The sequence below is a fragment of the Somniosus microcephalus genome, chromosome 13, assembly GCF_052327205.1.
Source record: "Somniosus microcephalus isolate GS21.2 chromosome 13, FLI_Smic_1.0, whole genome shotgun sequence".
In the NCBI taxonomy this organism is placed as follows: Eukaryota; Metazoa; Chordata; class Chondrichthyes; order Squaliformes; family Somniosidae; genus Somniosus; species Somniosus microcephalus.
This window is the reverse complement of record NC_140999.1, coordinates 120,852,919-120,880,141: the sequence shown is the minus strand read 5'-3', so window position 1 is coordinate 120,880,141 and position 27,223 is coordinate 120,852,919. Positions and strand designations below refer to the sequence as shown.

At 43.4% G+C, this 27,223-nt stretch overlaps 1 protein-coding gene across 2 annotated transcripts in view; it reads left to right on the top strand.

Annotated features, from left to right (window-relative positions):
* The window catches only part of LOC147108572 (solute carrier family 12 member 5-like), a 1,151,655-nt gene extending 1,125,163 nt beyond the window's left edge, over positions 1–26,492 (top strand). For both annotated transcript variants that reach the window (XM_086005249.1, XM_086005250.1), the window contains exons 20-25: positions 4,675–4,806; positions 5,845–5,952; positions 7,295–7,417; positions 9,001–9,188; positions 15,632–15,765; positions 19,423–26,492. In XM_086005249.1, coding sequence (XP_085861375.1) covers positions 4,675–4,806; positions 5,845–5,952; positions 7,295–7,417; positions 9,001–9,188; positions 15,632–15,765; positions 19,423–19,514 — 777 coding nt within the window. In that variant the 3' untranslated portion in view covers positions 19,515–26,492. The remainder of the gene's footprint in view (positions 1–4,674; positions 4,807–5,844; positions 5,953–7,294; positions 7,418–9,000; positions 9,189–15,631; positions 15,766–19,422) is intronic.
* Positions 26,493–27,223: the final 731 nt, after the last annotated feature.

Sequence of the window (27,223 nt, the reverse complement as noted above, 5' to 3'; positions counted from 1 at the left end):
TTGCTGGAGCAGAGCATCTCGCAGCATGCACCGTTAGACTTTTTTCTGCATTCTTCAGCTGAAACTATTTTTGCACTGTAACATGGTGGAAGTGCGAGCTGATAACGACATGGAGAGGTCAAAGGGTCATTTGGGCATCTGGGACTTAGTGAACGGTGGGACCAGCAATGGCCGCGATCTTTATTGAGGAGGCGGGTTGAGGGCGGGCCCGCTGCTCAGCAGCTTTCTGGCCCGCTCCCGGATGCCGCCTCCCAGCAGTTATTATTTTCGCCTGATTGGCCTCATTACGGCCGACGCACGGGTCCCTCCAAGCAACTGCTTGCAGAGTGTCAGATTCTTGCCTCTGATGACGTTTTGTTTCAACGGGCCATATCCCCTTTGCAGAAGCATTAGGTTTTGCCTCTTAAAGGTGCTGGCTACTGCAGGAATGGCAGCCCCAAAAACTTAGGCCGCACCCAGGTTTAATGAGGGCTCCTCCATGCTCTTGTGGAGGGAGTTAGAGAATGTCAGGCAGTCCTCTTCCCTGGAAATGCAAGGAGGAGGCCTCCACAGCAAACCAAGGCAGCTTAGCTGCAAATTGCTGAGGAGGTGAGTTCGAGGTCCGTGTGCAAGTGGGTTCAGTGTCAAAAAAAGTTTAATGATCTGCGGAGATCACCTAAAGTGTGGCCTCTGTGTTCTGGGACATGGAAGTTCAAGAGTGAGGGCTCGGAGAATTCCATTTAGAATGTTGGTGGTGACTCTGAATGCAAACCACCATTTATTGGACAGATGATGCCTGGGGTTTTGAGAATGTCGGACTTATATTCATCGCCATGTGCCAGCCACCTGTGGGTTAGGGTTAACCTTACGCGAATCTGGCATGAATGAGTGCATCCCTTGCCTGATGGCCAGCAATGTGGTCGCCTGCTGCTGGATTGGCCACATGTGGACCCGCAAGGCGTCGCTCCCCGTCCTCCTCCTCATCCTTTTCCTCTTCTTCCGAGGAGGCTGTGTGCTGAGCGGCATCTGGCAGCACTAAGCCGCGTTGCTGTGCGATGTTGTGCAGGGCACAGCAGGCCACGACGATTCTGGACACCCTGGCTGGTGCATACTGCAAGGCTCCTCCAGACCTGTCTAGGCATTGGAAGTGCATTTTGAGCAAGCCGATGGTTTGCTCGATGATGCTTCTGGTGGATATGTGACTCACATTGTACCGCTGTTCATCATCGTTTGATGGCCTCCTCATCGGTGTCAAAAGCCACGTTTTTCAGGGGATAGCCCTTGTCGCCAAGAAGCCATCCAGAAAGTTGGTTTGGCGGATGGAAGAACTGAGACACAGTAGACTAACGCAGGATGAAGGAGTCATGGCAACTGCCAGGGTACTTTGCGCAAACATGCATGATGATCTTCCTGTAGTTACACACCAGCTGGACGTTCAGGGAGTGGAATCTCTTGCGGTTGACAAATACAGCTGGGTTGTGATAGGGGGCCCTAATGGCTACATGTGTGCAGTCTATGATGCCCTGCACCATTGGAAAACCTGCCATATTGGCAAAGCCTACCGCACGTGCCGTCACACTTGGGCCATCCGTGGAGAAGTGGATGTAATTGTGCGCCTTTGCAAAGAGGGCATCGGTGACCTGCATGATGCAGGTGTGTGTGGCCGACTGAGAGATGCTGCTGATGTCTGCAGCTGATCCCTGGAAGGAGCCCGAAGCAAAGAAGTTGAGTGTGGTGGTGACTTTGACAGCAACTGGTAAGGAGTGTTCACCCAGCCCTCTGGGCTCCAGGTGTTGGTGCAGCATTGCGCAGATGTCAGCGACTACCTCTCTCTCAAGTCTCAGCCTCCTTTGGCACTGCTGCTCAGTCATGCTAAGAAAGCTGATCCTCTGCCTGTAAACCCTGTGTTGGGGGTATCTCCTGGGGCAAGGTGCAGCTCTGCACTGAGGCCCTCCGCCCTGTGCATCATCAGGTGGATGAGGAGGAGGTTGGCTCTCCTGTTGCTGGTGCTGCTGTTATGGCAGGTTGTGGTGCTGCCGTGGCTGCTCTTCCTCCAAATCTGACGACCAGGATGAGAGGATGTAAATGGTTCCCATCCCATTGTTATAGATTTCATTTGAGGCAAAAAGCTTGCAAGCGCACAGTCAAAGTGGCCTGAAATTATTCCAATCGGGTCACACTGCAGATGGCTGTTAGCTTGAACAGTCACAAGGTCAGTGGATTTGCAAAATCTTATCCCAAACCTCCAACAACAAGGTTTTGCATTTGAATGTCAATCATGTTACAGGAGCGTTTTTAAAGTGCTGCACCAATGACTACAAATCATGTCCTCCAGCAACTCGTCTCCTTGCAGCTGGTGTGTTTCTGACAAGACAGAAAACAGGAGCCAGAAGCACGAAAATGGGAACCCACTATAAAAGTACGATTAACTACATGTCTCACCAGTTTCAGTCAGGTCAGTTTGGGAGCGGCTGACCTGACACTCACGAAAATCGCGTGGGGGTGGGATGGAGGCGGGTTGGATGTCTGAAGCCATTTTTTCCGATTTTCGCAACTGACCCGCCTCCAAAACCGCCTCCTCAGGGTTATTGAAATTGAGCCCAATGTATCTCCTTAACCAATGAGATTTAAGGGTTGAGAAATAAACAGGGAAGGAGGGTGAATTAGAGTTAAATCAGGTACAGAAAGAGAAATAAAGAAAGGGAAAGAAAGATTGGATTAAGAGAGAAAAAAGAGATGGAAAGGAAAAGCAGGAAAAAAAATTAAAGTATAATTTAATATGGTTTAAATCTCCAACAACAATTTACTACATGTGGGAATGAGATTGAACAGTTTAAATTGTTCCCTTTCTGGGCCAGAGATGTTGATTGGCATTGCATTAACAATTATCACATAATTAAAAAGGTACTTACACTAAATTCCAGCTCTGTGGTGAGTTTAATGGACAATCAATGTACAAATCCAACAAGTTCTTAAAAATACAGCTACGGGCGAGATGCTGTTTGTGTGAAGCAAACAGCAGGGCGGCATAAATCAACCAGCAAATTCTGGAGATTCGCAACTCACAGCGTATCTCTTAATCCCCCCAAATTTGCTGGGCAATTTGCACATTAATTACGTTGTGCGTCGTTTACACTCCGTTATTCTTCCAGCACAATCCAGCTCAATGTTTTGAATTGTGCTGTAGATGCAGAGCTGGACCGACACCAATCTAGCTCTGTATTTCTAGTCAAATGACTATGGTCAGTGTCTAGGATCAAGGTTTTGTAGTCATGTACTATTGTATCCACATCTCATACTGTGACCGTTTGCTCAAGTACAGAGCTCAAAATGCCAACTCCATCCTGCCTGTTTTAATATGCTGAAATTCAGAAAGCATTGAAGGAGTGAAAATGGAAATTTAAAAGAAAAGAATAATGTATATGTGCCATTGTTACTTTATGCTGCTTTCTTCACTTAATGACTTGTTCTCCTAGTACCCTCACTGAGAGATGCTTTAATATAATACGGTTAAAAGCTTCTCCGTTAAACAATCATCATCCACAGAGAATAATATTAATATTTGGAAACAGTGACTTTTAAAAGTTTAAAATCAGACGCAGTTTTGGCCTGCGGTGACAAACCAGAGACTCAGTGAGTAAACCAGCTGATGACCTGTGTTACTAAATGTAGATTTATCAAATTATTAGGAGTATAACCTCCCACTTGTATTTCAATACAGCCTGCAGATTAATTGCATATAATTTATGCTGCTTATTTTAGATTCTGGTAATAAAATTCAGAGGACACCTTGTCACATTTGCACTTGAGTACATTAGACTCATTAATCATCATACTTTGGCTTTCAGTGTCCACCATGACACTCACCCAAAATAAAATGCATACATTAAATATCACAGCCCCAAAAATCCATGGTAACAGTGGTTACACCAGGATTGTGCCAGCTGGTGCCCTCCAGCACTCACTCTATTGGAGTTAGCAGGATCAGCAGGAGGGCACCTAATTTATATGGGGCCATTGGGCACCTGCACCACTACCAATGCATCTCAGCTGCAGCCTGTCCCATGCAGTTGGAAAATCCATTACTAGCCCACCATGGGAGGTAGGGTTGCCCAGGCCTCACTGAGTGTCCCCTGCGTAAGTAGAATAGTTCAAATCAGCACCACAATTTCCGAGCGGGTTCTTCCAATTGGTCGATGTTACTTTGGCGGAAATGCCGGATAGATGTATAAACCTGTGCGGAAGTTACTGCGGCCGATTGGGTGGAGGTTCCGCTCCTTACAAAACCAATTCAAAAATCCCAGAAACGGCAGGGACTCAGGAATCTGGCGTACCCTCCGAGGAAATTGGGTGCCTGTATTTCCAGGATTGCTTGGAGCACAATAATCTCATCCTATACTTTAGTCAAGCCTTGCAAGACATTTATGAAATGTAGATCTGAAATGCTGGAAATACACAGCAGGTCCATCATTGGCTGAACAAAAGAGACAAGTTAACATTTCAGGTGGGACCCATTTTCAGACGCGCCATTTATGATGTCATACGGACCCCTCAGTGAGACTGCAGCCTAATAACCATTCCCAGATACCCACGATTCTCTGTAAAATTGCTTTCTTGTAAAGTTGTATTCCATGCTGGCTATGAACTGTAGAATTATTGCTGACACCTCTTTCATGCTCTGTCTTTGATTGACAGGTGTGGAGGAAGTGCAAGATGCGCATTTTTACTGTGGCCCAGATGGAAGATAACAGCATTCAGATGAAGAAGGACCTTACAGTGTTTCTCTATCACCTGCGGATTGTAGCTGAGGTGGAAGTTGTAGAGATGGTACGAGGGCAGTCGTGAAATGTGAAGCTAAGTGTGGATAAGTAGCCATTCATGCCAGTGTACTAAAATAAAAGGGAAGAATTTATGAACTCTCAGTTAGTGTACTCTCAGTGTATAAAAAAAAAAATTCACTCCAACTAGAGAGACATAACTTTGCCTCCTTAGGTTCAGCTGAAGCTACCTCGGTTTAAGTGGACCAGGCCCATGGGCAAGGAATTATTATTGGTAATTGTTATAGACCCCCTGGGTCAGACACCTAAACATGATGATGCTCTATTGAACAGATTTATACTCTTCTTAACTGACCAATCGGGATGACACTGTGTTGCCCCAGTGCCAGCAACCCACATAAAAGAAACCTAACAAAGGTGCCTCTTTTTAGAGGGGCACAAATACTAAATATCCAAATCATACCAAAAGAAAAGGAAACTTAACAAATTAAATCATAATATTGTTTGCTGTATCGACTACACACCCCAGTCCCTGCGGCGCCCACCGGTCGGGAAGGCCTCAAGCCCACCGGCGAACTCTGCACACTCCTTTTCCAGGGAAACCAGGGTACAGACATAGTCGTGGAAGAGAGGCAGGTGCCAGAACAACCAACACCCTGGGGCGCGTCTAAAGAAACAGATTTCTAAAGCCTCGAAAGCATGTGATCTCCTGGACTAGTTTCAATCGCCCAGGGGAGTCAGAGAGGAATTTCCCAGATTATTTTTTCCAAAATCGGCCTAGGTTATCTGTTTTTTCACCTCTCTCAGGCGGTCACATGGCTTTTGGATGTGGTGGGAGATGTATATATTGTGATGCACAAGGCATCGCAGTTGTTATGGGACAGGCCAGATGGAGCGAAGGGTCTTTTCCTGTTCGCCATTGTTTGTGTATACCTGCTTCATCCTGTGGACATTTGGGGTACTTTTGTAGCTCCCTCCCCCGCCACCTCCCCACACCAACATTGATATGTCACCCATGGAAAATTTAAATGATCAGTTTAAGTAAAGTGTCATTGCTTCTTATCCCATGTATTGTTCTGCTTCATAGCATGACAGTGATATCTCAGCTTACACTTATGAGCGAACACTGATGATGGAGCAGCGATCACAGATTCTGAAGGAAATGCATCTGACAAAGAATGAGAGGGAACGTGAGGTACGGGATCACTTATTTTGCTTCATGAGAATTTTCTTTTGGTCCAGTGCTTTGAGTTGTGAAATCTTAAAATGCTAAACGTAGCACATGTTTTTCTAATGATGCTGAAATCCTGTTGACTCACAAGAGTACTGTTTAATAACAGAACAAAGAAGGTTGCTATGGATAAGAAGCTGCTATGGTGGCTCAGTCAGTAAATGTAACCACCTAATGTTATACTGAACCATGCAGGCCAGAATGTCCTAGGTTCAATCCCTGGTCTGTGCTAAATTAGATGGGACATATTGATAATACCAGTTTGTTGTGCCAATTTGTTTAATAAGATGTTTTCACGATCAAAGTTTTAGGGGAATGTACGGCAATCCCGCGCTCCAGAGATAACTGACAGACAAGCAGCTAGTTAAGCAACAGCTGCTTCACCGTGATGTCAGGCATTTCCACTATTAATCAGCACAGCTGTGACAGTTTATTTTTGAAAAGCCTAGGCGAGGGGTCAAAGTCCATCGTGCAGGTTACCACCAATGTTGAAGAAAGTGGTGGAGAAAACTGTAAGTCAAGAAGTAGCAGTTATATCTTGCCGAGTTTGGATTTGAGGATTTGCGGAAGGAGTAAGAAAGACTTGCATTTATATTGCGCCTTTCATAACCCCAGGACTGCCCAAAGCGGTTTACAGCCAATGCTGCATTTTTGAAGTGTCGTCACTGTTGTAATGTAGGGAAGGGGTCCCACAATTTTGAGGTCCTGGGACAGAATGAAAGAAGTAGACAGTGAGCTTTTATTTCAACAGAACAGGGATGTAGGGAGAAAGAAGAACATGCAGAAGGAACGAGAGAGGAAATTCTGAAAGGTAACTGTGCTTACCTTTTGAATTTAAAATAAATCCGTTACATAACAGCGAAGAGCAGCATTGAGAGCAGACATTCCCAAACACCAACCAGCAAATTCAAAAAGGCAAATCCAATGGCTTAAAAATAATTCAGTGCATATGTAACAGCAAGTTTACTTTTCAGTTTACATAGCAGCCTCTCCTATCACTGATAGATGTGCTGGGAAAACAGACTACACTAAAACATGGAACAGAACGGACATTGGTGCCCCAGGAGCATCATCTTGTTGATGGCTGTCCACTGATCTGGTAACATGTTGGATTTCCCTCCCCTCTCTTCCTCAAGGGATGTTATGTGGCAGAGAAAGTCACAACCTTAACCAAAAACTAAATCAGTAAGTGGGCACCTGTGATGTCTCCATGAACAGCACTCAGTCACTCCAGTCATTTCCTCTACGAAAGAAGACAATGTTTATGAGGTGACCTTGTCCATTATTGCTCTTTTCCATTGTCCAGATTCAAAGCATCACAGACGAATCACGTGGCTCCATTCGTCGTAAACATCCAGCCAAGGCCAAGCTGCACCTGAGCTCCCAGGACGAGCAGGAAGGAAGTGCTGAAGAGAAACCCGAGGAGGAGGTACTCCCATTGTAGTGACTGATTAGTGGCACTAAATGGTCACATCAGTCTTTGCTCTCCTTTATTTCCTTATTCAGTCATATCACGCAAAAAATCTTATTTTGGGGGAGATTTTTGTAACAATAGAGCAACATATGTTATAGGAGGTGGTCTCCCAAAGAGATCATATTTTTCATTTATTTTATCTGAACAATATATTTCTCTCTTGCTTTTTCCTCCATTGTATTGTCTTGATGTTGAACTTGTTTGAAGGGTTCATTTTAATCCAACATTGAGTGATAAAGGAATAGATTTATTGGCCCGGAATTTGTGGTAGTAATGACGACAAAACTGTCAACATTCGCTATCATTACTGTGTAAAACTGACAGCAACTTCTGGCATCCGCACATTCTCAGTTAAACGCAGGAATCCGGGGGTTTCTGTCAGTGATACCCTGCTCCTGCACTCTGGGGGGAGGAGGGGTGATTGGCACTTTGGGCGCGGGCAGTAAATTGGTGATTGTGAATTGGCCGCACTTTACACACCCCGTCCGATTTTCCGTTCCACCGACTATAATGGGAAGGAAAGTCAGGCGGGGCGGGGCAGGGCAGGGCCGCAACCGCCAGATGTGACTTCATAAATGGTGGATCTCTGCAACTTCGAGTGACCCTCCAGTCCACCCCCTCCCCATACTGTTTTCTCAGCGTGTCCAAATCCATCGTGGTGATCGGAGAAGGTAATGTTTTATTAACCATTGCCAGAAGGGTAACTCTGAGCCCCTCAGAGTACAGCAGATGACTCTGGTAGAAAGAGTGGGGGTTTCTTGTAGCACACAAAGGAGGATTGTGAAGGGCTGTAATGTATTATGATTTCATTCCTGTCTAAGTAACCTTCGCTACAGGAACATTATATGAGATTCTTGGGTAAGATTAGATATCCCAGGGAAAGGGTCTAGTGAAATGGGAGATAATCTTATGTCACGGTAAGAAAATCAGTCCTCTAGCCTCTTGGCAGATTGAGTGACCTTTCCTGGAAACTTATTCCACAAGTATATTTACTATTTATATTCGTTTCAAAGTTTCCCCAGTTGACTTCCTCTTCTTACTCCTAACTCCCCTCCACCACTGGCAGACTGCAGCTGCAGTGTTTGCCATCTGCAGAATGCACTGCAGCAATCACCTGCTTATTTTGGCAGCACCTTCCAATACTCCAGCCTCTACCACCAAGAAGGACAAGAGCAGCAACCTTATGTAAGCATCATCAGCTCCAAGTTCTCCTCCATATATTGTCATCGTCACTCTGATACAAAATCCTGACATTCCCTATCTAACCCTATTGTGGGACCTCCAACACCACGAGGACTGCAGTGGTTCAAGGAATAGGCTCACCACCACCACCTCAGTGCAACCATGGGTGGACGATAAATACAGCCTTGCCAAGAACAACATAAGAACGTCCTCAGTTTTACTTGAGTTGCCTGGAATTTGACTCCTTCACCATAGCGCAAAATTCACCGCATTCAAAATTTGATTCCATGCCATCACACATAGGCAGCTCTTGGTGCTCACTCCTGTTACATTCTCCTCTTTCTCCCTTTCTTCAGGTTCAGTTGATTCACGATAAAACAGCTTCCACTCAGTCGATAGCCTCTCAGTCGCCTGCCGATGAGGTGAGCACGCCCGGAGAGAAAGTTCACATGACCTGGACTAAAGAAAAATTAATCGGAGACAAGAGCAAAAACAAAGGGCCAGTCACACCAGAGGAAATCCGGGATCTCTTCAGTATGAAACCGTGAGTGTGCTTAATCTGAAGTGGAGCAGGGAAGGGAGCAAAGGGCTAGTTAAATATCTAAACCTTTACACTACGGAAAATAAGATCAGACTGGGTGTATTTGCATTGGTATAAATGCCACTATGCAGTTATTATGGCTTTTATACTCTACTGGAGTTTGTGGTTTTAACTTGCTTAAAGATGGGACTGTGAATCTTGTGGTTGGCATTTACTGTCAGATCTTAACTAAATTTTTTTAACTGGTCTTTTTCTCACTTTCTCTATGCTGCCAGTGAATGGGAGAATCTGTAAGTCAAACTTATTGTTTTCTTTCTTCTTCCTTTTTTCATCCTACTTATATAGTTGTATGTTTTGTTTGCATGGCGTTTACAGGAGTGTACATTCGCACAGTCCGCTGGCACAGTTGCATCAACTGGTATAGCAGCATTACACACTTGATGATCGGGGTGGGTGGTTGCTGAGGAGGTTAGAGTCATAGAGTTATACAGCACAGAAAGAGGTCCTTTGGCCCTTCGTGTCCGCGCCGGCCATCAAGCCCTGTCTATTCTAATCCCATTTTTCAGCACTTGGTCCGTAGCCGTGTATGCTATGGCATTTCAAGTGCTCATCTAAATGCTTCTTGAATGTTGTGAGGGTTCCTGCCTCTACCACCCTTTCAGGCAGTGAGTTCCAGATTCCAACCACCCTCTGGGTGAAAAAGTTTTTCCTCAAATCCCCTCTAAACCTCCTGCCTCTTACTTTGAAACTATGCTCCCTGGTTATTGACCCCTCTACTAAGGGGAAAAGTTCCTTTCTATCTACCCTATCTATGCCCCTCATAATTTTGTACACCTCAATCAGGTCCCCCCCTCAGCCTTCTCTGCTCTAAGGAAAACCACCCCAGCCTGTCCAGTCTCTCTTCATAGCTGAAGCGCTCCATCCCAGGTAACATCCTGGTGAATCTCCTCTGCACCCTCTCCAATGCAATCACATCCCTCCTATAGTGTGGCGACCAGAACTGCACACAGTATTCCAGCTGTGGCCTAACTAGCGTTTTGTACAGCTCCATCATAACCTCCCTGCTCTTATATTCTATGCCTCAGCTAATAAGGCAAGTAACCCATATGCCTTTTTAACCACCTTATCTACCTGTCCTGCTGCCTTCAGGGATCTATGTACATGCACACCAAGGTCCCTCTGATCCTCTGTCCTTCCTAGGATCCTACCATTCATTGTGTATTCCCTTGTCTTGTTAGTCCTCCCAAAATGCATCACCTCACACTTTTCAGGGTTAAATTCGATTTGCCACTGTTCTGCCCATGTAACCATCCCGTCTATATCGTCCTGTAGCCTGAGGCTTCCCTCCTCGCTATTTACCACTCCACCAATTTTCGTGTCATCTGCAAACTTACTGATCATACCTGCTACTTTCATATCTAAATCATTAATGTACACTACAAACAGCAAAGGACCGAGCACCGATCCCTGCGGTACACCACTGGACACAGGCTTCCAGTCACAAAAACAACCTTCGACCATCACCCTCTGCCCCCTGCCACTAAGCCAATTTTGGATCCAATGTGCCAAATTGCCCTGGATCCCATGGGCTCTTACCTTCTTGACCAGTCTCCCATGTGGAACTTTGTCAAAAGCCTTACTGAAGTCCATGTAGACTACATCAACTGCACTACCCTCATCCACACACCTAGTCATCCCCTCGAAAAATTCAATCAATTTGGTCAGACATGATCTCCCCCTGACAAAGCCATGCTGACTATCCCTGATTAATCCCTGCCTCTCCAAGTGGAGACTAATTCTGTCCCTCAGGATTTTTCCAATAATTTCCCTACCACTGATGTTAGGCTCACTGGCCTGTAATTCCCTGGTTTATCCCTACTACCCTTCTTGAACAATGGTACTACGTTAGCTGTTCTCCAGTCCTCTGGCACCTCCCCTGTGGCCAGAGAGATTCTGAAAATTTGTGTCAGTGCCCCTGCAATCTCCTCCCTTGCCTCACACAGCAGTCTGGAATACATCCCATCAGGGCCTGGGGATTTATCCACTTTTAAGCCTGCTAAAGCCGCTAGTACCTCCTCCCTCTCAATACTAATTTGTTCAAGTATATCACAATCCCCCTGCCTGATTTCTATGCCTACATCACCGTTCTCCATAGTGAACACAGATGCAAAATATTAATTTAAAACCTCACCTACATCTTCCGGCTCTACACACAGATTGCCACTTTAGTCCCGAATGGGCCCTACTCTTTCCCTGGTTATCCTTTTGCCCTTAATATACTTATAAAACACCTTGGGATTTTCCTTTATTTTGCCCGCCAGTGTTTTTTCATGCCCCCTCTTCGCTCTCCTAATTTCTTTTTTAAGTACCCCCCTGCACTTTCTATACACCTCTAGAGCTTCCACTGTTTTTAGTCCTTTGTATCTGCCAAAAGCCTCCCTTTTTTTCCTAATCCATTCTTGTATATCCCTTGACATCCAGGGTACCCTGGGCTTGTTGGTCCCACCCTTGACCTTTACGGGAACATGTTGGCGTTGTACTCTCTCTATTTCCTTTCTGAAAGACTCCCATTGTTCTGATGTGGATTTTCCTACAAGTAGCTGATCCCAGTCCACTTTGGCCAGATCCTGCCTATCATATTAAAATCGGCCTTCCCCCAATTTAGAACCTTTATTTCTGGTCCATCTTTGTCCTTTTCCATGACTACCTTAAATCTCACCGAATTATGGTCACTGTCACCAAAATGCTCTCCTACTGACACATCTACCACTTGCCCGGCTACATTCCCTACAATTAGGTCCAGTACCGCCCCCTCTCTTGTAGGACTTTCGACATGCTGGCTCAAAAAGCTCTCCTGGATGCACTTTAAGAGTTCCGCACCCTCTAAGCCTTTCACACTCTGACTATCCCAGTTAATATTGGGGAAGTTGAAAGCTCCTACTATTATTACCTTATTATTTCTACACTTCTCTGAGATTTGGCTACATATCTGTTCCTCTATCTCCCCCTGACTGTTTGGAGGCCTATAGTACACTCCCAGCAAATTGCTTTCCCCCTTTTTGTTTTTAAGTTCTACCCATATGGCCTCATTAGAGGAACCTGCTAAGATATCATCCCTCCTTACAGCAGTAATTGACTCCTTGATTAATATTGCGACACCCCCTCCTCTTTTTACACCCCCCTCTGTCTCGCCTGAAGATTCTATACCCCGGAATATTGAGCTGCCAGTCCTGCCCCTCCCTCAACACCTTCAATTCATCTGCCTTACTCGCAAGACTCCTTGCATTAAAATAAATGCCATCCAGCCTTGCCATACTCCCTTGTGCCATTACATATTTGCTCTGCCTTCCAGGCTGACTTGTTTTTTCATCTATATTTGGCTGTGAATCACCCCCTACTATAGCTCCACTCCATATCCCATCCCCCTGCCAAGTTAGTTTAAACCCCCCCCAACAGTACTAGCAAACCTCCCCGCAAGGATGATGGTCCCGTTCCGGTTCAGGTGCAACCCATCCGACTTGTACAGGTCCCACCTTCCCCAGAAGCAGACCCAGTGATCCAGGAAACTAAAGCCCTCCCTCCTGCACCAACTCTTTAGCCATGCATTCATCTGATCTATCCTCCTATTCCTATACTCACTAGCACGTGGCACCGGGAGTAATCCAGAGATTACAACCTTTGAGGTCATTCTTTTTAATCTGCTACCTAGCTCCCTAAATTCTTGTTGCAGGACCTCATCCCTCTTTCTACCCATGTCATTGGTACCAATGTGAACCACGACCTCTGACTGTTCGCCCTCCCCTTTCAGAATGCCCTGCAGCCATTCAGTGACATCCTTGACCCTGGCACCAGGGAGGCAACATACCATCCTGGATCACATCTGCGGCCACAGAAACGTCTACCTGTTCCCCTTACAATAGAATCCCCTATCACTATTACTCTCCCACTCTTTTTCCTCCCCTCCTGTGCAGCTGAGCCACTCGTAGTGCCACGGACTTGGCGCTTGCTGCATTCCCCTGAGAAACCATTTCCCCCAGCAGTATCCAAAACGGAAAATCTGTTGGAGAGGGAGATGGACCCAGGGGACTCCTGCACTACCTTCCTAGTTCTTTTACTCTGCCTGGCGGTCACCCATTTCCTGTCTGCCTGTGCACTCTTTATCTGCGGTGTGACCACCTCGTTAAACGTGCTAGCCACGAAGATCTCAGCTTCGCGGATGCTCCACAGTGAGTCCAGCCGCAGTTCCAGCTCCGAAACGCGGATTTCGAGTAGCTGCAGCTGGAGACACTTCCTGCACATGTGTTCGCCCTGGACACCTAAAGTGTCCCTGACTTCCCACATAGCACAGGAGGAGCACTCCACACAGCCAAGCTGCCCTGCCATGTCCTACCCTTAATTTACTCCCTTTACTTCTTTTAAATTAAAGAATATTAAATACACTAGGGACTTTACTTCCCTTTAAACATGACTTACTCTAAACTAGAGACCTTACTTTGACTTTAACGACTGGACTGTAGAAATACTCACCAGGTCCTACTTACCAGCTCCTTCCCTGGTTGTGACGTCACTTTAGCGGTTTCGCAGTTGTTGTTGTTTGACTGCTCCTGCTCTCAGACTCTTTCCTTCGTGTAAAGTAAGAAACAATTCCTACAGGATGAAAAGTTAGGAAAAACAAAGGCGAAGCAAGGGAGCTTCTCCTTCCACTCCTCACCTAACTCCCTGACTCACCCAACTCACAGCACTCTGTTCAAACCGCATTCAGTGCAAAATCGCACTTCAAAGCCTGTTTTTATAAGTTGCTTTATAAGACCACAAAGGCCCGTCAAGAGCACCATTAGTTTGGGTCACTCTTGGTGCTCCAGAACAGGTAATTGGCAATAGAACCAGAGGCGGCATGAGGAAAAATAGATTTACGCAGCGAGTTGTTTTGATCTGGAATGCACTGCCTAAAAGGGTGATGGAAGCAGATTCAATGCTAACTTTCAAAAGGGAATTGGATAAATACTTGAAGGGGAAAAATTTGCCGGGCTATGGGGAAAGAACAGGCGAGTGGGACTAATTGGATAGCTCTTTCAAGGATGGGCCGAATGTTCTCCTTCTGTGCTGTATCATTCTATGAGGCGGACTGCATACTCCAATCATCCCCTGGTATTGGCCTGCCATTCATGAGGATATGCTATGGTGTTTGTAAGGAGAGTCTTGTTTTAGGTCTTTAACACTACTTCATACTTTTCCAGTATTCGTTGGAGGCTGTGTTAGTAAAAACAAGTATGTTTACTTTGCTTGGAATTGTACCTTTATGACACACCTGTGGAAGTCAGAGCTGTGAGATAACGATTTGTTACACTGTTTTCTAATTTTAATAAAATCTATATATATAAAGGAATCGATCTGTCTGTCTATCTGTCTGTCTGTCCTTCTGTCTGTCTGTCCTCACGTGTGCGTCTGTCCGGCTATGTGCTCGAAAGTTATAGAGCGTACTTACGCGCGCGTTACCTCCAAAGAAAGCTTACGCTTCCGGGACGGTCGTAAGCGTATTTACTTTTCGGTCGGAAGAAAATTGTTCGCGCCTTATGCAAAAAACCTTCAAAATTAAACTCATTATCTGCTACTTAGCATTGATTGACTGACGTCAAGGTTCCACCAATCCTGTGCCGTCACGATTGACCAATCCTACAGTACAGTCCCCTGATGGTTGGCCAATCGGTGTGTGTGTGTGGGCGGGACTAATGGTTTTCATCTCAGGGATGTGCCAGCCATTGTTTCACTGCTTCCAGCTCAAACTACTCTCCTTATCCAGCTTTGAAAAAGTTAGTATCTCTTTTAAAAATAACATAACATTTACCAAAAACGTTTTATAAGTACTTTCACTTTCATCTTTCAAGGTATTAAAAGGTAGAAATGTTGCCCGGCAGCAGATTGAGAGAGGGACACAGACAGGGCCCAAAAGCCTGGGACTCGATTTAAAATGTTGCCCGGCAGCAGATTCACAGAGAGGCCCCAAAGCCTCGCACTCGATTTAAACCGCCCGGCCCAAAACAGCCCTGGCAAAGCCGGGCTCCCCCCAGCTAGTAGTGTTATATAGAAGTATATAAATGATCTTGGTGAATGTGCAGCAATGCACCAGGCTAAAGATGGTTAAACCTGTTGATTGTGGTACTGTGTTTCCATTCTTGTGAAAGTTGATTGTTACACTGCCATGTAACAAGTCTGAAGCAATATCTATTTTAATGCCCTGCTTCTTCACCTTGTGAAGTTACTGAAAGGTAGCACTCTTATTACCACCAGATGCAAATGCAGTTTAGCCATCAATTTCTTACCAGTTTGTCTCTCTGTGCACATGCGTATCAGTTTTTGTATCCCTTTGTGCAGGAAAGTATTACCTGCTCATTTCCACAGTGTAAAAATTCACACTCCAAATGATAATGGCTTTCTCTGTCAATCAGAAATCAATCAAATGTCCGGCGGATGCACACTGCAATCAAACTGAATGAAGTCATTGTGAAAAAGTCCCAAGAAGCAAAGCTGGTCCTGCTGAACATGCCTGGACCTCCTAAAAACCGGAATGGAGATGAAAACTGTATCCTTTCCTAAGGGGAAGAAACCATTGTGCAATATGAAGGTCTGCTCATCAATTTAGATATAAACAGCTCAAAACACAACGCAGGAAATGTAACTTCTGGATAAATAACGCTGTGCTGGGCTAACTGGGTGGCAAAGTGGGTGAAAGATTTATTTTCTAACCTGTGTTGCAGGATTGTTCTTCACTGAAGCCGTTTGGCTCAATTTTATTATTTCTCTGTCGAGGTACTTGCCTGTTCCGTACATTTTGAAAACCCTACAGTAGTGAAATGGATTTTCTTATTTAGAGTGCAGCAAAATTTACATAGGGTGGTCTGCGAGTGAGGGTAGGATTCAACTGCGAGGCCCCCCCAGTATCAAATATCCCATGGTCTTGCCTCAGTGTCCCTCAGAGGTGAAGCAGATCCAGCTTGGGCAAGGTACTGGAGGGCTGCTCACATCACATACCTTAACATGAGTCAAAACCTTCAGAAGAAAGCGAGGGGGTGGGTAGAAGTAGAAGTGATTGGGGAGGGAATGGGAAGGGAGCGGCTGAGGGATACATATTCCCTGCAACCACCCCCTCCCTTCCCCTCAAACGCAGCCTGCAACTATTGGTGGCTTCTTTCCCCACTACATCATGATATACCACTCACCACCTCCCACCCAAAAGGAAAGAATGAAAAAGAGAGAAGCAAATTAAAAGTTATGGGGAGAGAAGCAGAAGAGAAGAGAAGGTGGGAGACAGAAGTAGTGGAGAAGGGAGACAGAAGTAGGGAAAGAGAGAGAGGGAGAAACAGCAACATGAATTCAGCTGAGTTAAGGTAAGAGAGAGACCATATTCTCCAACCTACCATGTGCAAAGCCACAGGAGATTGACTAGTCTAGTGTATGTATAAAAAAACGGAAGGGGGGAAATTGTACACAAATTGCACGGTACAAATACTACAGGGATTGCCAATAAACTAGTCTTGATCACGGCTTTGTCTCATGAGAAAGTGATTATGCTTGTAGAATTTAAATAAGGTAAAGATAGTTCTGAGTGCAGATGAGGTGAAAATTACTGCTTGAATTCAGAAGATGAATATAAATGAGAAATGTTTTTGCTAGCAGGGATGTGGGAAAAAAAACAGCAAGAAATATTCTCAGTGCTCATTTGTGTTAGACTCAGAGCAAAAAGGACAATTTAACTAGTTCTGAGTTTGATGTCCTCAATACTTGAGAGACACAAAGGTTGCGATTTACGAACCTCGGCGGGTCCGTGGCGGGCGACGTCGGTGGCGGGTCCTGGCCCCGCTGCTGTCTCCATCCTGGCCTCTGAAATGAATTTCCCCTTGATTGGGCTTGTTAAGCCCACCCAGCGCATTTCCCAGCCAATTAGAGGAAGCAGGTCTGGTGACATCATTTGATGACGCGTCATCAGCCGGTTTCCTTAAAGGGACCATGGCCAACTTTATTTTGACAGTTGTGCTGTCAGTGTTCTACAGCAGTGAGATGATGCAGACACTGACGAGCACTGCACAGAGGTGCACGCTTGCTCTCAGGCTCTCCCATGACTCCCTCCATATGCTTATGGAGGGAGTCACAGCAATCAGGGAGGTTCTCTTCCTTTCGAATGAATGGAAGAGACCTCCACAGGCGATCAATACAGCCTGGTTGCTCATTGCACAGGAGGGCACAAGCAGGGATGAGGTCAGGAGGACCTGGGTGCAGTGGTGCAAACATTTCAATGATCTCAGTAGCCCACGAAACATTAGCACAAAGCCACACTCAACCTCATCCTGCTGTGCCTCTCATCACATCCCCATCATTCTGCCTTCCCTACCCTACTCCTGCACATCCTTACACCAACTTAGCTTGCACTTCCGCCCATCCCTCTCTATCTACATTATCATTTCCCCATCTCACTAGCCACCCCTCGCACTCACCCTCATCCTTGTGCAATCATACCAACTAACAGCACACAAGGGTAGGCACTGGAGTGTTTTATCCAATGTTCATGTAAAGTTTATTTTAATGTGGTGAGAACTATTAAAACCTTTATTTTCAACACTTTGCGTTCTTGGACAGATTTGTGTGCACCTTTGGAAGTGGCTTAGTGAGTTGCAGTGAATGGTGAGACATAATGGTACCTCCACAATGGTCATGAGTGTGAAAGGAATGGCTTGGGCATTGTAGGGATGTTTTATGGTGTTGGTGTGGGATGGTGCCAACCTGGCGCACCATGTGACAGCCAGGGTGTAGAGCGTCAAGTGAAGTAAATGTGACCATGGTGAGGCCATCCCTGGCCTCCCGAGTGGCAATGTGGTCGGATGCTGATGCCCTGTGTCATTTGCAGCATCAGGCGATTGGAGAGAAAGTTGATGGCGGTGTTGTTGGTGCTGCTGGTGTGCCTGGTGCTGCTGGTGTTGGGGCTGATCGTGGTGGGACTCTGAGGACCAAGGTGAGAGAGCATAAAGGGCACCCATGCTGATGGAATAGATGGCAGGTGAAGTAGAGATGACAGAAGCGATGTGTCAATGGTGAGAGAGGTAATGAGGTCAGACTGGATGGAGGCTTGTATAAAGACTTGCAGCATGCTGAATCTGTTGTGGAAATGCAGTGAGGAAGAGTTTGTAGCTGAGTGAATATATCTCTGTAAGGTGGGAGCTTTTACTGTACATTTGAAGCTGTCAACTCATCAGCTGATTCAATGGACACTGAACTCTCACCTCAGCTTGACAGACGTGGTCCATGACCAGCGTGGAGCTCATGGGTGAGCTGTCAAATGCAGAAGATGAGCTGAAATTCATTCTTAAGTGGCTCTAAACAAGCCACTAATGACCTGAATTGGGTCCCCCGCTGTGAACCCGCCGCTGCGTGTCGGTTCTGCTCAGTGCTGACAGACCCAACATCAGGGAAAGGCGCGTGGCGGCGGGTTCACAGCGGGGTCCTGACCTGCTGTGGAAAAAAAAACACTTTCCCATCCAACCTGCTATCGATCGCGCCTGCTGACACCCCCGGAAAATCCAGCCCAAAGGACAAATATCGTGAGCAACAACAACTTGCATTTATATAGCACCTTTAACGTCGTATAATGTCCCAAAGCACTTCACAGGAGCGCAATCAGACAAAAAGTGACACCTAACTATATTGGAGATACTAGGACAGATTACCAAAAGCTTGGTCAAAGAGGTAGGTTTTCAGGAGCGTCTTAAAGAAGGAGAGAGAGGTAGAGAGGCGGAGAGGTTTAGGGAGGGAATTCTAGGCAGCTGAAGGTACAGCTGCCAATGGTAAAGCGAGAGGCCAGAATTGGAGGAGCACAGAGATCTCGGAGGGTTGTGGGACTGGAGGAGGTTACAGAGATAGAGAGAGGCAAAGCCATGGAGGGATTTGAAAAGAAGGATGAGAATTTTAAAATTGAGGCTTTGCCGGACCGAGAGCAAAGGAGGTCAGTGAGCTCAAGGGTGATGGGTGAACAGGACTTGATGCAAGTTAGGATACAGACAGCAGAGTTGTGGTTAAGCTCAAGTTTACCGAGATGAATAACAAGCATTTATTTTAAATTAGACCGGTCCATTTTAGACAAGTTAGCATACCTTGAGATCTTGATCCGTGCAACATAGTAACCTTTGTCGTTTAATGTCAGCTCGATGTTTGTTGAGGATGGAAGTGTTTTCTTTGACAGACTCTGCAGACATGGAGTTCCTGGAGGTGCTGACAGAAGGCCTGGACCGGGTGCTGTTGGTTCGTGGCGGGGGCCGTGAAGTCATCACCATTTACTCCTGAGCTCCAGTCCACTGCCAGTATATGAACGCAATGAACCCATCACAGCTTTTTATCAGTGACTCCTAGTCTCTTCTCAATGTATAGTGTTTGCCATGCAGCTAAAGAGACTTCCTATCCGGTTCCTGGTAACGGTTTTTGTAAAATGTTTTCCTTTGACGACAGGATAGGAAGTAGCACTGAAAAGACAAGGAAGGGGAATGCTCACCTACACAGCTTCTTCTTGTCTTAAATGACTTTGCTTATCGTTGTCCTTTCTACGCTTCAATTGTTCCCTCGGAACGTCTCATTCAAGTTGCAATATTAGAAAACATTTAGGGTCACTGAACACTTTTAAGACTATCACTAGTGTACATGGACACTCTGTAGGTGTAAGTAACCAGTTATAGGGCGTATAGCTACATACTCAAATCAACAGCGTTCGCATGACTAGACAAAACTTCCTGACAAACATACTATTTACAATTTAACCCTTGGTATATCACGGGTGGATTATTCCGTGCTCCAGCTGTCAGAATAATTCACCAGTGCCGGTACTCCTATATTTCGCACTAGAAAATCACGCCAAAGGTTGACTTGCTTGCATCTGTGATGCAGCCTTGCTAATCTCCAAACATCCAGGCAACAAAATGGTTGAAAAACTGGTCTTTTGAATTGGTTTTCATCCGATTCAAGGCTAATCGGTTCAAAGTGGGTTCCATTTCCAAAAGGGAACCAGGGGCAGATGAAAGCTGAAAATAAAACTTTATTTTTAAGGGGGAGAAAAGTGTAATATAGATAGAATATGGTATATTAGATACAAATAAAGTAAAAGTAAAATAAAATAAAACATAATATGGGGAGGAGCAGTCTAGGGTTAGCAGATGTAATGTTCAAAACGCTTTATTCTTATTTCACTTTGTTGGTGTTTGTTTTAGTTGTATAGAGTTAGTATTACAGTAATAATGCTACTCCTGATGTTTGAGTAACTGTAATACTTGTGCTTGTTTCAGCGAGACAATAGTTTCCCAATGGTCTAAGGGTTAATTGGACTAGTTAAATAGATGTGAAAACACTCGAATCCATTTTCTGTTACACGCACCATAATTAGCTGAGGTGTGCATTCTCCAATAATATTGCTTCAGAACCCATAAGGCTTTGTAGCCTGCATTTCAACATATCAATAAATAAAATGAACATCCTTTTTAACATATTTAGACTTCTTAAAGAAGTTGTGATTACTTTTTGTCTGGAAGGAATTGGGGGGGGGGAAATAATTATGAGCAATATGAATATATTTTCACAGATAAGCATTTTTCACTGACCCTAAAAATAAAGGATATTCAGTTATCGTAGGTTGTGTACATACAGTTTTCTAACTGAGCTATAAATAGCAAATTACTGTAAGCTGCAAGAAGGGCTGAGCTATATTACTCAAGATGCGGTGCGAACCTTGGGAACTTATAAAGCAATCACTTATTACAAGGTACTGAAATTAAACATTTCCAGTAGGAAAGTCTTGTCTATTAATTAAAAACCCTGAAATGCAAATGATTAGCATGTATCGTACCGTATTATATAATATTTACTTTTTCACTTTTCTTTAACATATCAAACTGATTGTTCGTGATTTGGAGCTGATGTCAATTATGTAACTAGATAAACTGAAATCATTTGCAAAATTTAAATGACATTATGAAAACAATGGCTTTGGCAGCTCACTCATAAGCATTTAAAAGCTGTGTCTTGTGAGCATTTCCCTCTGATGATAATTTTGTACATATTGTATGCATTTCAATGTAGTGCTGCAAATGACATTAGCAGTATTTAGTTTTTGACCATTCAGTGCATCTTATCGGGGAAATCCAATCAGAATCTATCCAATCAGAACAGGGCAAACTGAAGGCAAAGCCATGACTGACCACAGCCGGATGCTCGTTCAGTAGAGGTACAATATTGCAGAAGTCAAGTGTAATCTAAGACACTGAAGTTTATGAATCGAATTTGAATGATAGCAAATTATCAAAATAGAATTATGGTCTAGATAGGTGCATAACCTTAGATCTTAGATCAAAATAACCAACTACAATTAAAATTCAGAAACATAAATGTTTAACATTCAAACACACACTCGTTTGAAAAGGATTGGTATTTTAGAGACTGATACTTGTTGAGGATTCTTGTTCAGTTGACAATCTGACGAGCAAGTAAACACCGAATGACATTAATTTCCAAAGCACCTTCTAGCTCTTTTTTTCTTTGCAAAAAAAAAACATTTCTTTTCAGTTTTTTCTTTCTCAATCTTTCAGAATTTTCTCTTCAACGTTTTGCCTTCATTGAGGAGGTGGGTTCTGCCAAAAATGTTTATGTTGGACGAAGAATTGAAGTAATGACGCTATGCATTTTGTGGCCACAAGGTGTCACCAAAATGCTTTAGTTGCTATTTCAATATTTTTCTTAAATATTATTTAATGGCTCCCTCACATTATTATCTATTATTTCAATAGTTAAATAAAAAAATGAAATTTGTGTCTTTAAAAAAAATTGGATCTCTTTGGTTTATTTTGTATAATGACTATTGCCAGACACAACCCTTTTTAGATTTCATACATTTTTCCCACTGACATCAGTAGCATCAATAATCACAATCATATTGTCTTTGCATTTTTCAACCTATCATAAACTCATTTTGCTTTTGTGCCAATTGAAGATAAAACACAACCTAACTAAAGTGTTAGTTCTTATTAAATCCCTTATAATTCCTGCAGGGATTACTGAATTATCATTGGCTTCTCACAAAGTGGTTACAAGGCATTGCAGTAGTGCCCTAGTGGCACACAGCAACAGTGGTGCATGCCTGACCAAGAACTCTGACCTGGAAATGTGCAAAGCAACAATGTATGCATGAAACCATCACCCAACATTGCCCAGGTGCCACAGAGGCAGGAGCCAGTGTCAAATTGGTTTTAAAATATTGAGATAAATCATCCAAGAATTTTTCAGAATTTCAAATCAGTGGATCGCAATGCTATTTTTTCCCCCTGAAACTTCCTTAACGTCTATAAACAGTAAATGCAATTCTGATCAATCTGGAGCTCTGTCCCACACCACACACCAGCTGCACCCCTCCCCCCCCCCAAATCCATACAACAAACTCAAAGAGAATAATAGAATCATAGAAGTTTAAGGCACAGAAGGAGGCCATTTGGCCCATCGTGTCTGTGATGGCTGAAAAAGAGCCATCCGGTCTAATCCCACTTTCCAGTTCTCGGTCCGTAGCCTTGTAGGTTACAGCACTTCAAGTGCACATCCAAGTACTTTTTAAATGCGATGAGGGTTCCTGCCTCTACCACCCTTTCAGGCAATGAGTTCCAGACCCCCAACACCCTCTGGGTGAAAAACATTCTCCTCAACTCCCCTTTAATCCTTCAACCAATTACTTTAAATCTATGCCCCCTAGTTATTGACCTCTGAAGAGGTATCTGGGATGTAAATGTCAATCAAAGAGCATTCTGTTTCCATGGTAAGTTGAGTGACGTCTACCATCATTCAAATTAGAAGAGCACAAATGAAAGCTTTCTGTTTAATTTAAAAATATTTACCTTTTACTGGCCTGTTTATAATGTTCCTTACTGGTACATTAGGACAGTTTCTAACAGTACTTACTGGCACTTTACTGGCCAGTTTCTAATGATACTTGCAGACACTTTGCTAAGTGTAACTACAGGTATTGCACTAACCATTTTCTAACAATATAGAATTTTACCAGCCAATGCCTAACAGTATCTTTAGAATTTTACTAACAGTACCTACAGCTAGTTACTAGACCGATTCTGAAAGTACTTGCAGGTATTTCGCAGACCAGTTTCTAACAGTGTATACAGGTACGTTACTGGCCTGTAACTAACTGTACTTATGGGGAATCACTGAACAGTATATGACAGTATGTAAAGATATTTTATTGGCCAGTTTCTAACAGTACTTACAGGTATTTACTGTACAAATTCTAATACTACTTACAAGTATAGTACTGACCAGTAAAAAAAACACAACTGTTTGCTGGACAGATTCTACTAGTGCCCACAGGTATTTACTGGACAGTTTCTATCAGGACTTATAGGCTCTCTGTGCTTCCAATGTTTTCTGGCTAAGATTATTCAGTGTAGGGAGAACTCTGCATCCTCATTAACGCATCCTCATTCAATAAAGTTTGTAGGTGACCATTCTAAAACTACTTTTATATAATTTGTAACTTTTATTGAACCTATGGCATAGACACTGATGTGATTGGTTATCAATGCAGATTTATAAAATAAGCCAAAGAGAACAAACGTAGCTCTAAAATTAGGCACAGTATACAATAATGGATCACAGGCCATGCAGGAACCTGAACACAACAAACCACACGCCATGAACATTCAGACGTTTGTCCTGGAAAGGGAAAGGATGGGCACCTTTGAGATTAGCACGGTGTTTACCGACCAAATGCTGTTCTTTCTACTGATTTAATTATCTCCGTTCAGAAAGTGCTATTGTCTGTTGCTGCAATGCTCAGATACAGTAATAAGAATTCACTCGGATATCAGCCACTGAATGGTCATTGCCAGATTTAACTAGAAAAAAGTACCTAAATCTATATTTCAAACACGATCTTTAAGATATATATATGGAGATTAGTTATAGAATTATGTTTGAAGTATATATTTCTGCTTCCTTTAGTCAGTCCTATAACGTGCTAGGTGTTGTAGTTACTTTTTAAAAATCTTATTAATTGAGAGCGATACTAAAATGAATGGGATTTTTGTATTGTGCCATTTCCTGCTGTACCAACGAACAAGGCAGGTCTCAACCATCTGTCTTGTCTCTCACTGTCGGTGTTGTGGGGAGAAGGAGAAAGGGAGGGAGCCTGGTATTTATAGACTCACTACTTGCACCGCCACTAACAGTGACTCGCGTGTTTAAATTCATAGCATTAACTTACTTTTCTGAAATGATGCTGTTAGGTCGCAGTTTTAACTAAATGCAAAAAAAAGTAATATGCAAAATACCAACTCCCTTGCTTTAAATTTCATCCATATAGGACTTTATGCTAAGTCATTTATAAAAGTGTTGGCGCATCATTTACTTTTGAATCTGTTTTCATTCGATGGTTTACTTGTTACCGGATGCCAAGATCATTTCACACCGGCTTCTTGTCACGTCCTTTGCTGAAATGCAGCAGACATATCTGATACATCCTTCGCAAACGATAAGGACAAAATCCGTTCTCCTTGCCTGCCCCCAAAAAGTTGACCCGGGTTTCTTGTCTGTGAATTAGATATCCGACTACATTAGCTATCAGTTCCTAGCTGAATTTATAGTATGTGTAACGAATGAAATGAGTTGTATGAGATGTTAACCAAAATGCTGTGATGTGGAATCACCGAGGAGAATGGAGAACAGTGCCACTCATCTTAGTTTCAATCGTCAATAATTAATAAAAGATCACCAGTCGGTATTTACTGCCTCCATTTTTTCTAATTACAACAAAAAAATCTGCATTGCAGTATTTTCGTATTTTATCCCCGCGGAAAGGTTTAATTCCCTTTTTGAAAATAAGCCAGATGTAATCTATTGTAAAATGGGATTGGTTAATATAAACATCTGCTCTAAGGAGTTGGGGGAAAGAAAATTGGAGGCAGTAAAGGGCCCGCAAGGAGCTTGTCAAACCAGAACTATTTTGCTCACCCTTCCCAGCTGCCTTTCAGCAACAGCTTTTGTACTGAGACTGAGTTTTTCTGGTGAAACACCCACTTTGTTTGATAAGTGCAATGGGGACTATGGGCAATGGGAACTATGCTGGAAGAGCCCCAAATAAGACAGGCAAAAAATGAATGGGTATTTTTATTAATTACAGACATGCATACATAAATGCATTTGCCAAAATCTGTAATCATTGCCAGTCTTTAGCAGATATCAAACATGCAGTATTTCTTTTGTTTGGCTAACATTAAAAAATGGAAGTACTCTGAACCACACTTTACTGCAATAGAATAAAAGACTGGTGCTACAGGCTGTGTTAATGGTGTAAGTTAATGTAACTGTATCCATATCTGCAGTTGATGACTTTAGATAAATAACCTACAACCAGTTGTTGTTGGAAGGAATAGGCGCCTGTTAGCTCTGATAAGTATCACTATCAGTTCGTGTGATGTAGCATTAGGTAGTTACTGATAATCTGTGGATCATGTTTTTGATTAACGATTGGGTGTTGTTGGTAGGCCTAATGTTAATTAACCAAGTGTGATCTAAATAACTGCAAGTTTCATTATTTCATTAAACTAAACAACTAAGTTTAAGTACTTGCTTTCAGAGCCTTAGATAATTGTGACACGTCTTCAGAGTTGTTTGTTTCTAGTCACTAGCAACTGCAGTAAAGCTACAGACCAATTAATAAAAATAGCCATAATCTCACAAATTAAGGATCAAATGTTCGAGGGATAAAACCTATGCCAACTTTTGGAACATTGTCTCCTTAACACTCTGGATTCTATGTATGTCTGACCCTTTAATGATTCTTTAGTGAAGGAACATGATCCTCTCTCTCCAAGTGTCCCTTACTCTAAAGCATGATCGAAGGGTCATACAGTTGAACAAAGTGTGGTCAGTTCCATTAAGTCTGAACTATTGTCAAGACAAGCTAAGAAAAAGAGAGACTGACTCTTAACGGGAGCACCAGATTTGTTAGTCTATACAAAAAGATGCATTTAAAAATATTAAGAAACAAAGCATACATTGATGATTGTGCTTGTGTATTTTTCCACTGTCTTTGAGTTTTTGCACTCTTGAATTAATTAATGTAAAGAGGAACTTCAGAGTCTGGATGCCTGTGTATTCCCTGGTGTGTATTTCTGTGCTGTGGTACATCTTGCTGTCCAAAGGTTGAATGCATGCACTTTTCAACTTGTAAGAAAACTGTCAGAAAGTAAATGGATCTGCACATTTTAATAAAGACTGTAAAATAATATTTTGGAAGGCTGAAATAATTAGGATGTTATATAGCTGTTTTACTTGTTAATTTTCTGATAACTTGTGTACATACAGCCAGCAATAAGGGATACTGTCTCTTTAGAATATTATGCAAATTTAAGTAAATTGAGCTGTTTCAGTAAGACATAATTTAGCCAGAAAGGAGCAGTATGTTGCTGACACCTGACCTCCTTCAGAGTCTTCCTGTACTGTTTACAAGACTCATTTTATGGCATTAGCTAAACTGCTAAAACCCATGTGAAATGAAACACAAAGTTATGTACTACAGGAAGCAATGAATCTCAAATAAGTTGCAACATGTGCCAAACAAGATGAGACCTCAATGTTCATAGTCTTCCAATTATCTGAGAGCATTGCCACTTCCTTGCCACAGTAGGTATATTCATCCTTGGAAATTAGCTGCCAGTCCTTGTGCTCCGTAGAGGTTTCTCTCAGCAGTATCTTACAGACTGTACCAATCTAGCTATTTCCCATGGAAGACCACTTGGTGGGAGTGGACAGGACTATTTCTAATCATGGTGGGACCAAAGGCCAGTGCCCTTTCATAGGTTGGGAATACAATTACTTTCCCTTCATCCTATGGAACTCAAATCATTGTTTCTTCATTGAGTGGCACAGGGCATATTATTGTTTCAAAAAATGGAATTGGAATTATTATTCCTTCATAGGCTTGGACCAGATATTACTATTCCTTGACAAGGTTG